Raw genomic sequence first — 13,824 nt, 5'->3', positions numbered from 1 at the left:
AGATATTGGTTTCTAATTCTAGTCTTTGTCGCACACATGCTAAATTAGAAGACTCTATACTGTGGATTACATTTTAAAAATTGTCTCATTAGTAAGCAACCCCCACTGATGTCCTGCTGCTACAGATGCTGTTCAATATTCATCCACAGGGCTGTTTCAAAAAGCAGAATTTAGAAAAAGAATCAGACATACAGCCATGTATTACTTAGTGTGATCATGGCTTTATCTGTTTCACAAGACCAAACCAGGCACAACAGGTGTGACTATGTCAAGCCAGGTTTAAGTAATTCAGGTAATTGGCCTACCTCAGCTTTTTACAGGAGACCATGAGGTCGATCACAAATTCACCAATGCTACAATGGATAACTTTTGTGCGCCATACTTCAAACCAAACGAGCAACATCTTTTGATGAGGAATTGAAGCACACTGCCACTATTATAAAGGAACAGACAAAAGTTTGGTGCTATTATAGGGCAGACAGGTGTTACACAAATTTCCGTGTGCTATCAGATTCTGTGACTCTAGAGAGGGTACTGTTTATTGAGTTATCTAAAATATTAGCTTAATCTAAACCTTCTACCTATATGCTAGACCCAATCCCAACCAAGTTATTTAATCCTATGAGTAATGCCTCCCATTTTAGATATGATTGATATATCCTTAGTGAACCCATATGTACCATAGACTTTCACGGTAGCTGTTATTAAACCTTTACTAAAAGCTGCACTATGTAACTTTTATGAGTCTATTTTTACATATTTTGTAGAATCTGTCTCTATCATCCAAGCTGAGGGTTGGTAGTGCACTGCAGCTATGTGGAGAAATGGTGGAAAAACAAGTTGTTTTTCAGAAAGAAATGCCAATTTCTGGAGTTGTACCTGCTCAGTAAAGAAAGACAGGAAAACATTGGTGTAGCACGGCAGGCATCGCTGTAGAGGAGGAGCTGTGGAGGGAGAGCTGCAGCGCAGCAGAGAGCAAGGAGGAGTTACATGGAAGGTGTGCTTGTTCAAATTTCCAGGCAAAGTCCACAGTTTTCTTAGAACTCCTTACTGCAGTATTAAGAAACCTTTTTTCCTAAAATCTAAGTAAGAAACGCCCAAGTCCCTTTTTGAATAACTATGCATGTGCAAGACAGTTTTACCTGCTCTTCTGCTCTTCAGAGGGAGGGCTTCTGTGAAAAAAATACTCAAATCCCCTCTGGTCTTATTTCTTTTTCTACTGAGGCCTTCCTCTTCTTCTCATAAACTTGTACGTGGTTTACAGAGATACAATGAAATGGATACAATGAAAGAGATACTATCAAATACAATGAAAGGCTAACACTAGAAGTGTGCATGCATGGCCAACAAGAGGAAACTAGCAAGGAACATGCACGCAATAATCTCAGAACATACTTTATATTCGTGAAACGTGATTTACACATGTTCAATTTAATTTTAATTTAATGTAAACCTGCGCGGTGTCTGAACTGCTTAGAAGCAGTAGAGCTTTCTGAGCTATCTAACATTTTAGCTTTATCTAAACCTTCTACCTGTATGTTAGACCCAATCCCAACCAAGTTGTTTAAGGACATATTCCCTTTGATCAGTGACACTATTTTAGACATGATTAATCTATCCTTAGTAAATGGATATGTACCACAGGCTTTTAAAGTAGCTGTTATTAAACCTTTACGTAAGAAACCTTCTCTTGATCAAGATGAGTTAGTAAACTACAGACCTATATCTAATCTTCTTTTCTTATCTAAAATTCTTGAGAAAGTAGTTGCTAATCAACTTTGTGAACATTTACAAAGCAATGACCTACTTGAGGAGTTTCAGTCAGGCTTTAGAGCTCATCATAGCACTGAAACGGCTCTGGTGAAGGTCACTAATGATATTCTCATGGCCTCAGATAATGGGCTTGTGTCTGTACTTGTCCTGTTAGATCTTAGTGCAGCATTTGATACAGTTGATCACAATATTCTCCTACAAAGACTTGAACATACTGTAGGGATTAAGGGAAAAGCATTAGGCTGGTTTAAATCTTATCTGTTGGACAGATTCCAGTTTGTTCATGTTAATAGTAAATATTCCTCAAACTCTAGGGTCACCTGTGGAGTACCACAGGGTTCAGTTCTTGGACCAATTCTATTTACTATATATATGCTTCCGATAGGCAAAATTATCAGACAGCATGGGATTAATTTCCACTGTTATGCTGATGACACTCAGCTATATTTATCCATAAATACTGATGAACCAAACAATTACTTCGACTGGAGTCATGTCTTGATGACATCAAAAGCTGGATGACTTTAAATTTCCTGCATCTAAATTCTGACAAGACAGAAGTTGTAATCTTTGGGCCAGAGTCCTCAAAAAATAAACTTCTTAACCAATCACTTGGATGGCATTAACTTGGCCTCTGGTAATAAAGTAAAAAACCTTGGTGTTATTTTTGACCAAGACATGTCATTTAAATCCCATATTAAACAGGTTTCCAGAGTTTCCTTTTTTCACCTCCGGAATATCGCCAAAATTAGAAACATTCTGTCCAGGAGTGATGCTGAAAAACTAGTCCATGCATTTGTTACTTCAAGGCTGGACTATTGTAATTCTTTACTATCAGGAAGTCCACAAAATGCAGTTCAAAGCCTTCAGCTGATCCAAAATGCTGCAGCAAGAGTTCTGATGAAAATCAACAAGTGGGATCATATTTCTCCAATTTTAGCTTCCCTTCATTGGCTTCCAGTTAAATCAAGAATAGAATTTAAAATTATTATTCTTCTTAAGCCCTTAATAATCAAGCTCCATCATATATCAGAGCTCTGATTACCCCGTATGTTCCTAACAGAGCACTTCACTCTCAGACTGCAGGTCTGCTGGTGGTTCCTAGAGTCTCTAAAAGTAGAATGGGAGGCAGATCCTTTAGCTATCAGGCTCCTCTCCTGTGGAACCAACTCCCAGTTTTGGTCCGTGAAGCAGACACCCTATCTACTTTTAAGACTAATCTTAAAACCTTCCTTTTTGACAAAGCTTATAACTAGAGTGGCTCATGTTACTCTGAGCTACCTCTATAGTTGTGCTGTGATAGGCCTAGGCTACTGGAGGACATCAGGGCCTATTTTTCTCACTCTACTGATTTCTACTGTTCTCCAGTGTACTGTTCTCCAGATTTGCATTGCATTACATTTCTGCTTTAACTTTCTGTTCTCTCTCTTTTATCTTCATAGTAGGTACACCTGGTCTGGCGTTCTGTTAACTGTGACATCATCCAGAGAAGACGGCTCACCCGCTACTACCATCTAATGTAGAACAGATTACTAGATCAATGTGTGCTTCTGTGCTTTTTTGTCTCTCTTGTTGTGTCTCTGCTCTGTCTTCTGTAACCCCCAGTCGGTCGAGGCAGATGACCGTTCATACTGAGCCCGGTTCTGCAAGAGGTTTTTCCTTCCCGTTAACGGGTGTTTTTTCTTTCCACTGTCGCTTCATGCTTGCTCAGTATGAGGGATTGCAGCAAAGCCATGTACAATGCAGACGACTCTCCCTGTGGCTCTACGCTTCTCCAGGAGTGAATGCTGCTTGTCGGGACTTTGATGCAATCAACTGGTTTTCTTATATAGGAACATTTTTGACCAATCTGTATAATCTGACCCAATCTGTATAATATGATTGAACTTGACTTTGTAAAGTGCCTTGAGATGACATGTTTCATGAATTGGCGCTATATAAATAAAATTGAATTAAATTGAATTGAATTTTGAAGAAGGTTGGACGGCAACAACAGGTTTGAAGGAAACAACAGAGAAGAGGGGAAAATATGGTTTAACTGTAATCAATATTCCAATATTCAGGAATGGCATGGCATTTCATGTTTGTCTGGTATTATATAGCCTTGCAACATTCTGGTCTATTATCTGTAACTAAGACTTATCATTCTAACATTGAAAGGGAGCATTTTTACTTACTTTTACACGTACAGCAGAGAACCATTAAGGAGTAACTATGATTTTGCATTATTGTTTAAGTGCTAGTTGTCTTATATCTTAAATTTAGAATTTTTCAGTTTTGTTCTCTTATCAGTGATGAATGTCCTGAATGGAAGCAGTTTGAGTGTTTTAATTAAATCTAGAAGGTTTTAGAAGCAGTTTGCCCCTGAAATTACATAACTGATATAAATCAAACACAGCTATAAAGTCTAACTGCACATTTTTGGTATCCGTGTCAAGGTCATATATAAAATATGTTCCCAGGGGAATCACTATTGCAAATGTCTGATTTATGGGTGGTTTTAAAAAAAAAAAAATGATGGTGTTTTTGCAAAACAACATGAAAACCCTTTTGAAAAGGTAGAAGCATAAGACTTTATAGATCCATATCTTGACTATACCTGCATTAAATATGTTCTAAATCAGCTAAAGCATATTCGTTCCACAATTGTTTTTGTGAGCAGTGTGCCAGGCAGACCTGTAATATTACCATTTAGCCAAATGTGCCAAAACTGTGCCAAATATGTTTTTAACCGCATAAAAAGAAATCTAGTGAAACGTGCTGATTTTAATTGTAGGAACTCCTACATATTGTATATATAGCCTTTGATCAAGACATTTACCCTGTATTGTGTATCATCAAAATGTATCATTGTACACAGCACCAAATCAATAAAATGAAGAGGAAATGAGCTGAATTGTGTCCTTTTGTCACCAACAACAGGAATTTTATTGAAAAAGGGTTCAATAAAAGTGCAAATAACCAAATCTGCAAAACAGAATTATCAATGAAACAACAATGTTGTGCCTTATGCTTCACAGGCCTTGAGGCAGTCCATGGCTGATACTCTTCTTCTTTGTTTCTCCCATTGTCACTGGGGAAACAAGGACACATGTTGAAGATTACATTTGACTGTGTTAATCTCAATGACAGGTTGCATCTGACTAATAAACATGTATAAATGTGACAGGAAGCCCTTATTGTGAAGTATAAAATGTGTCACAATTTATTATCAATGAATAGTTGTTACAGTAGGGCCAAGCCTTATTATATAAAGTATATACCACAAATTGTTATTTACCATTTCTAAAATCATAAACAAACATTGTAAAATTAAAATAAAATCACACAGTAACATAAAAGTGTTGTAAAAATAACAGTCGTATTAGAAAAGTGTAAATTATATAACAGCTTCATACAATCCAACATATATGCACCGGAAGGAATTTCTGTTCTACGAGGGCGGGGGAGAGAGGGGACTCCTCTACAAAGTTTTTGGATCACAAGACACAAATAAGCATAACCTATAGTCTCTTTTTGAAATAGCCAACAAGTAATGTAAAGATGGTGGAAATAAAAAGTAACTATTACTTACTCAATGATCAGGTCCATAATAAGCAGTTTTTATCTCCCTCCTCTTCGAAATCCACGCCGGTGTTATAAACCCCTCTATCTCAGTGTCACCTGTCCTTATAACTTCTTGTAGTGCGGTCAATGTCCTCTTCTGCACCAATATAATGACAGACGTTCAAATAAAAAATAAATGCTGAAGAGATTTGCGAAAACAACACGCTCCAACTGGGAGCAAAATGACAACTGCTTTGGCAGTTCTGTTCCCTCTGCTATGTACGGACATTAAATAACCGGAACATGTCGGACATAGACCTTGCTGGAAAGGTTAGTCTTTAGTTTCCAATGGGTGTGGGAGTGGAGCTAATCATCTCTGTGCAGCGAAACATTTTTCCAAGAGAGTCGGCAATGTTTGATATAGTTTTAAATAACATCTTTTTTGTAAAATCAAAAGTATCTGTGAATTTAAAAAAAATCCAACTTGTTTAAGAAACCTCTAACCCTCCTCCTTATGAGGATTTAGGAAAAAAACATGACTGTCTCAGGCCTACTTTTAAAGGTGGTTAAAAATGGCTGTCACTCTGCTCATGCCGGTACCGGTATGGACGAGCTACAAGGTTAATATGTAACCTCCTCACTCTGAAATGAAGACATGTGAGCAGGACATGAAGCTAATATGTCACAATATTGTCTGCGTCCAAAATGGATAGAGTGGAATATTATCTGGAAACAAAAAAACTGATCACTCAAAACTCAATGCAGTGCTCCAAAAAAGCAATGTTTTGGAAGTGGCCTCACCTGTACTGCTGGACCACACTCGCTGGAATTTGCCAAACTTCTCATCTCTGCATCCATCTCCAGGGTGTCTAACTGATGGTTAGGGATTCTCTTCAGATCCTTTGTCTTTAAACTCTCAGTAACGTCTATCTCTGCTGGACCATAAACACTTTTATCATGGCTGATGGACTTGTTCTGGACCTGCCCTCCACCTCTTTCAGCTGAAACATCAGTTCTGCTGTTGGAGCTGCCACAGCCCAGCTGGACTTTCTGTGCAGAGCCAGACTTGGATTTGGGTGGAACATAAGACACAAAGATTACGTTATCTTCATCTCCATGATAAATCGCAGGCATGTTAGAGGACAGAGAGCTGTCCTCACCACAAAGATCTATCACTTCACTTGTGAGAGTTACAGGTGACTTGAGTGGCTGTTGTGAAGATGAAGGAACGGGCTCTGCAGCTGCAGCGGATTCAGAAGATGAGCTGTCCTTTTTGGTTATAAAAAACAGCCTTCCATCATACATTACACAGTGATTTTGTGGCAGCGTTTTATTGGGAACATCTTTCTTGGAGGTTGAGTGAAGATTTCCTGAGGAGGCAGATTCAGATGAAAGGGGTTTCATGGCTGTGCAGCTGTCCATCTCTTCTATCACCCACCGTGTTGGACTATTGGGTCTTTTTGAAACTTTTGGAATCAGTTTTAATGTTGGAGTTTTTCCTTTCCTTGGAGGAAAATCACAGGTAAACATTTGTGATTCGCCACCGTTACTAGGTGAGTGACAAGGATTTGCTTTTATTGCCAATTCTCTAAGTTTTTCAGCTGCACTGGCAATAGTTTGGGTTACCTTTTGGTTCACCGTGGTAACAGGTGACATATAGATCACAGTGGGTGAACTACATCTGGTAGAGAAACTTGCTGTCTGGGGCGTGGATACAGAAATTCCCTGCACCGGTGCTTCCCTGGGAATATTTAGGACTTCTGATTTGGGGAAGCCTGGAGACTTAACTGTAACTGGAAGTTCAATAGGACATCCCACCAAACTCACAGCCTTCTCATGAGAACTGTGTTCATTTAAGGAGCCTCTAGAAGATGAGCAGATTTGGCTTGACAACATATTCAAATCAGAAACTGGCCTGCTGATAAACCTTGGAGGGGCACTCAGGAGCACGGGGTTATGCAAAGTGATGACTTTCTGAGGAATCTTAGTCAGGTGGGACTGTTGACTGGGCCTTGGGACAGGTACCGGATCCCGCAAAGACGGTCCGCTGGTCCTTACATCAGCCGTCTGAATCGGGAAAGACTCACAGTTGACTATCTGGACAGGTGTCAGAGTTTGACAGGCCTGTCCATTGGCCGTTTGGGCCGGCATCTCAGATGGAAAAAACTCTGCGTCGATTATTTGTACTGGCGACTGAGTTGGGTCAGACGACACAATGGCCGCTGGGACAGGCATCTGGGTGGAAAAAGATGATGCAGTGATTATCTGGACAGACGTCTGAGTCAAATAGGACTGTCTGTTGCTCCTTTGGACAGTCGCCTGGGTCGGGAGAGGCTGTGTGTTGTTTCTTAGGACAGGAATCAGCTTCATTATGTTTTTTCCATCGGCACCAACAGCAGGCGTTGCCTGGTAGAGGATACTGCTCCTACAAAGACATAAACAACAAAAAGTATGGAAATGTGAAAAAAAGACAAGCCATCTAAAAGTATACATTTTAATCTCCTACAAACATTCATCTGACAGACAGTCTCTTGTTACCGTTATTGTTGGCTCACTAAGACATGAAAATTAGTCATTCTAATATAGATCTTCTAACATTGGGCTTGAGAGGGTGGTGTAACAACCGCACTGCATTGTGGGATGGGCATCTGGAAACAGACTTCTATTTGTTTACACTGTCTTCATCCACAATACTGCTTTTGTTTGTACCAAGTACTCAAAACATTGGGAACACTTCACAAAACCAAAAAAAAAAAAAAAAAATAGGTAAAAAGCAAGCTTTGCAAAAGTGACCTGACATGGCACAAGTGCACCATGGTTATGATACAGCGCCTGAAACAACATGCAGTCACCGATGAGAGTGATAGAAGCTAAACAGCAGGGAAAGTTATTACAATATCTGACGTTGTTCTGTTTCAAGGTGAGGAAACGCTGACAGCGCTTAGCCTGCACACTGTCAGAAAAGTCCTGCAAGACTATGACCGAGTCTTAATGTTAGTTTGGCTGATAGCTCGCCTGATGCTGATGTTAGCTGGTTAATGACAATAGCTATGTTTAAATGCGCTAAATTCCCTGATCGGATTCATATCTGCTCAGATTAAAAAGTGTTGCTAATGTACAGTTTATAAGAGCTCAAAATCAAATAATGCAACAATGACGTGCATTTACTTGCACCAAGCTGTACTCAGAACAGAAACTGACATTCCCACTGTTGTCAAATTTCCCTAAAATGTCAGAAGTTCTGTACTTCCTCCCATGCGGAAAAAACACAACAAATGCAGAGGTTTGTTGGTTCTGACTGTTCTGAGCACATACAATGGACCCATGCCAGGTTCTGAGAGTGGATGAGGCGTTTTGCTCCATTATTAAGCTACAGAGCTCAGCAACTCAAAATTATTCTCCCTTAAAAGTTCTATGCTGCCCAACACTGTTTAAATATAACAAAGCCTCATCCTGGAGCTGTATTATATATTAAGATTTCAGTTATTAAGAACTCTACTAATAAAATGGTATGTCTGTACTTTGGGTGAAATCATATCCTTGTTTTAATTCAAATTCAATTCAATTCAATTCAATTTTATTTATATAGCGCCAAATCATGAAACATGTCATCTCAAGGCACTTTACAAAGTCAAGTTCAATCATATTATACAGATTGGGTCAGATTATACAGATTGGTCAAAAATGTCCTATATAAGGAAACCAGTTGATTGCATCAAAGTCCCGACAAGCAGCATTCACTCCTGGGGAAGCGTAGAGCCACAGGAAGAGTCATCTGCATTGTACATGGCTTTGCTGCAATCCCTCATACTGAGCAAGCATGAAGCGACAGTGGGAAGAAAAACCACCCATTAACGGGAAGGAAAAACCTCCGGCAGAACCGGGCTCAGTATGAACGGTCATCTGCCTCGACCGACTGGGGTTACAGAAGACAGAGCAGAGACACAACAAGAGAGACAAAAAAGCACAGAAGCACACATTGATCCAGTAATCTGTTCTACATTAGATGGTAGTAGCGGGTGAGCCGTCTTCTCTGGATGATGTCACAGTTAACAGAACGCCAGACCAGGTGTACCTACTATGAAGAAAAAGAGAGAGAGCAAAAAGTTAAAAGCTGAAATGACAACAGTCATTTCAATGTAATACAATGCAAAACTGGAGAACAGTAGAAATCAGTAGAGTGAGAAAAATAGACCCTGATGTCCTCCAGCAGCCTAGGCCTATCACAGCACAACTATAGAGATAGCTCAGGGTAACATGAGCCACACTTACTATAAGCTTTGTCAAAAAGGAAAGTTTTAACATTAGTCTTAAAAGTAGACGGGGTGTCTGCCTCACGGACCAAAACTGGGAGTTGGTTCCACAGGAGAGGAGCCTGATAGCTAAAGGATCTGCCTCCCATTCTACTTTTAGAGACTCTAGGAACCACCAGCAGACCTGCAGTCTGAGAGCGAAGTGCTCTGTTAGGAACATACGGGGTAATCAGAGCTCTGATATATGATGGAGCTTGATTATTAAGGGCTTTATACGTTAGAAGGAGAATTTTAAATTCTATTCTTGATTTAACAGGAAGCCAATGAAGGAAAGCTAAAATTGGAGACATATGATCCCTCTTGTTGATTTTCATCAGAACTCTTGCCGCAGCATTTTGAATCAGCTGAAGACTTCGAACTGCATTTTGTGGACTTCCTGATAGTAAAGAATTACAATAGTCCAGCCTTGAAGTAACAAATGCATGGACTAGTTTTTCAGCATCACTCCTGGACAGAATGTTTCTAATTTTGGCGATATTCCGGAGGTGAAAAAAGGAAACTCTGGAAACCTGTTTAATATGGGATTTAAATGACATGTCTTGGTCGAAAACAACACCAAGATTTTTAACTTTATTACCAGAGGCCAAGTTAATGCCATCCAGATTAAGGGATTGATTAAGAACTTTATTTTTTGAAGACTCTGGCCCAAAGATTACAACTTCTGTCTTGTCAGAATTTAAATGCAGGGAATTTAAAGTCATCCAGCTTTTGATGTCATCAAGACATGACTGCAGTCGAAGTAACTGATTGGATTCATCAGGATTTATGGATAAATATAGCTGAGTGTCATCAGCATAACAGTGGAAATTAATCCCATGCTGTCTGATAATTTTGCCAATCGGAAGCATATATATAGTAAATAGAATTGGTCCAAGAACTGAACCCTGTGGTACTCCACAGGTGACCCAAGAGTTTGAGGAAGATTTATTATTAACATGAACAAACTGGAATCTGTCCGACAGATAAGATTTAAACCAGCCTAATGCTTTCCCCTTAATCCCTACAGTATGTTCAAGTCTTTGTAGGAGAATATTGTGATCAACTGTATCAAACGCAGCACTGAGATCTAACAGGACAAGTATAGACACAAGTCCATTATCTGAGGCCATGAGAATATCATTAGTGACCTTCACCAGAGCTGTTTCAGTGCTATGATGAGCTCTGAAGCCTGACTGAAACTCCTCAAGTAGGTCATTACTTTGTAAATGTTCACATAGTTGATTAGCAACTACTTTCTCAAGAATTTTAGATAAGAAAAGAAGATTAGATATAGGTCTGTAATTTACTAACTCATCTTGATCAAGAGATGGTTTCTTAAGTAAAGGTTTAATAACAGCTACTTTAAAAGCCTGTGGTACATATCCATTTACCAAGGATAGATTAATCATGTCTAAAATAGGACCACTGATCAGAGGGAATACCTCCTTAAACAACTTGGTTGGGATTGGGTCTAGCATACAGGTAGAAGGTTTAGATGAAGCTAAAATTTTAGATAGCTCAAAAAGCTCTACTGCTTTTAAACAGTTCAGACACTGCGCAGGTTCTAAGGATTCCTCCAATGCTGCCTCACTTACTGAGGATGAGGTAATCATGTTTGGGAGGATGCCAATTATTTTATTTTTAATGGAATCAATTTTATTTATGAAGAATCCCATAAAATCATTACTGCTAAGAGCTAAGGGAATGGATGGATCAACAGAGCTGTGGCTCTGGGTAAGTTTGGCAACTGTACTAAAGAGAAATCTAGGATTATTCTTATTCTCCTCAATTAATGATGAAAAATATGCTGCTCTAACTCTGCGAAGGGTCTTGTTATACAACAATAGACTGTTCTTCCAGATTAAGTAGGATTCCTCTTGGTGTGTAGAGCGCCATTTTCTCTCCAATTTCCTAACATTGTGCTTCAAGGAACGCAGCTCTGAATTAAACCAAGGAGCCAGCTTCCTGTGAATAATCACCTTCTTTTTCAAGGGAGCTACATTGTCTAATGCAGAACGCAATGACGAAGTCATACCGTTTACAAAGACATCTATTTGTGAATTGGAAGAAACAACATTGCTGCCATCTACAGGGCATTTCTGCAATACGGAGGATATTAAAAAGGGGACAGACTCTTTAAGTTTTGATACAGCATTATCCGATAAAGATCTACTATAATGGAACCCTCTTTTGGGGGTGGAGAACTCAGTTAGATTAAACTCAAATGTTATTAAAAAATGATCAGATAGGACAGGGTTGTGAGGAAATACTGTTAATTCTTCACAATCAATGCCATATGTCAGCACAAGGTCTAAAGTATGGAGCCAAGAGTGCGTCGGTTTATGCACATTTTGAGCAAAACCAATTGAATCTAGGATAGTTTTAAAGGCTACACTAAGGTTATCACATTCTGTGTCAACATGGATGTTAAAATCACCCACTATAATAGCCTTATCAGTATTTAACACCAAATCAGATAAGAAATCTGACAACTCATTCAAAAACTGAGTGTAAGGGCCTGGTGGACGATACAAAACAACAAACAGAAGAGGTTTTATTGCTTGGCAGTTTGGATGAGGGAAACTGAGGGTTAAATGTTCAAAAGAACTGTAGTTATTAATTGGCCTTAATAATGTAATAACATTTCACACATTTGACATATATTTATTTATTGCATGTTTGTGACACTTCAGAACATCTAAATAAATGTAAATATTAGTGAAAACCAACACAAGTAAAAACAAATTATAGGTTTTTATCATTAAGGGGAAAAATCCAATTCTACATGGCTCTGTGTGAAAAACGAATTGCCCACTAAACCTAATAACTGCTAGGGCCCCTCATTGTAGAAACAGCTATGAGGGGCCCTAGCTGTTGCTGCTATGAGGGGCGATGTGGGGGAATGTCGGTCCACTCATCTCTGCAGAATTGTTGTAAATCAGTCACATTGGAGGATTTTCCAGCATGAACTGCCTTTTAAGGTCATACCAGAGCATCTCAGTAGGATTCTGGTCAGGACTTTGACTAGGCCACTCAAAATGTCTTCATTGTGTTTTTCTTCGGGCATTCAGAGGTGAACCTGCTGGTGTGTTTTGGATCATTGTCCTGCTGCAAATCCCAAGTTGGTTTCAGCTTGAGGTCCCAAACAGATGACAGGACCTTGTCCTTCAGGATTTTTAGTCAATAGCAGAATTCATGGCTCCATTTATCACAGCAAATCTTTCAGGTCCAGGAGCAGGAAAACAGCCCCGGACCACCACCAGATTTTACTGTTGCCATGATGTTCTTTTTCTGAAATGCTGTGTTACTTTAGTGCCAGATGTATCGGGAGACACGCCTTCTGAAAAGTTCAACATTTGTCTCATCAGTCCACAGGTTTTCCCAAAAGGCTTTTGAGGATCATTAAGATGTGTTGGTCTTGGACCTCTACCATGCTGGCTGTTTTTGCCCAGTCTCTGATGGTGGAGGCATAAACTCTGACCTTAACTGAGGCAAGGAGGCCTGCACTTCTTTGGATGTTGGGGTAGCAATTACTTTGTCACACATGGCTGTATAACTTTTAATTATTTCTCCTCCCTTGATAATAAAACAAATGTGTTTACATGTCATGTCTTTTGAGTAATATTGCTACCTGTTTGATGTTCTGAGACACTTAATTGTGACAAACATGAAACAACAACAAAAAAGAAACCAGGAAGGGGGCATGCACTTTTTCACATCACTGTAACTGATACTGAAACATGATACATTTGGGTTTGCTATAATTTTTTTTGTTGGTTTTATGCTGCATCTTTAACCAAACTAGAGCTCTGTCAGAACAGAATATGTGGTAGAGAAGAGGGAAGCTGACTACAAATTCTAAGTTGCTGGTCTCTTTTGCTACCTTTATTTTCACCGAACAGGTCGCCAACATACCTGTCCATGTTGTTTCTCCTCAGCAGATGAAGCCTGGTTTCCAATGGAGGGAATGGAAGCAGGAAGCCTCAGGGGGCCGGCTAATTCCTGCAGTCTGTTGAGTGCGGATCACAGGGTGCTCTACCGTTTAAAAAATCCGTGATGCTACCCATCCATAATGTATCCAAAATATGCATTAACACAAGGACACTACCATCTGATTTAAACACGGTGTCCTATTTCCAAAACAACACCTACAACTGAAGTGCGGCAGATCCATCTGTTCTTCTACTGCTCTCTGACGAAGCAAGCAGACGCT

At 39.5% G+C, this 13,824-nt stretch overlaps 1 protein-coding gene across 3 annotated transcripts in view; it reads right to left on the bottom strand.

Annotated features, from left to right (window-relative positions):
* lrif1 (ligand dependent nuclear receptor interacting factor 1) overlaps positions 1-13,824 on the bottom strand; it is a 30,978-nt gene extending 17,154 nt beyond the window's left edge. The window contains exons 1-4 of one of the 3 annotated variants that reach the window (XM_021313820.2): positions 13,527-13,824; positions 6,121-7,744; positions 5,348-5,476; positions 4,664-4,846 (exon numbers count right to left, since the gene is read on the bottom strand). In XM_021313820.2, coding sequence (XP_021169495.2) covers positions 5,348-5,476; positions 6,121-7,744; positions 13,527-13,534 — 1,761 coding nt within the window. In that variant the 5' untranslated portion in view covers positions 13,535-13,824 and the 3' untranslated portion in view covers positions 4,664-4,846. Of the gene's footprint in view, positions 1-4,663; positions 4,847-5,347; positions 5,477-6,120; positions 7,745-13,526 lie in introns of those variants that run through there. The other 2 variants (XR_002427581.2, XM_021313819.2) reach the window with 2 other exon arrangements.

The sequence above is a fragment of the Fundulus heteroclitus genome, unplaced genomic scaffold (genome assembly GCF_011125445.2).
Source record: "Fundulus heteroclitus isolate FHET01 unplaced genomic scaffold, MU-UCD_Fhet_4.1 scaffold_58, whole genome shotgun sequence".
Taxonomy (NCBI): Eukaryota; Metazoa; Chordata; class Actinopteri; order Cyprinodontiformes; family Fundulidae; genus Fundulus; species Fundulus heteroclitus.
Note: the sequence above shows the minus strand (reverse complement) of the source record. Positions and strands in the feature narration are given on the sequence as shown.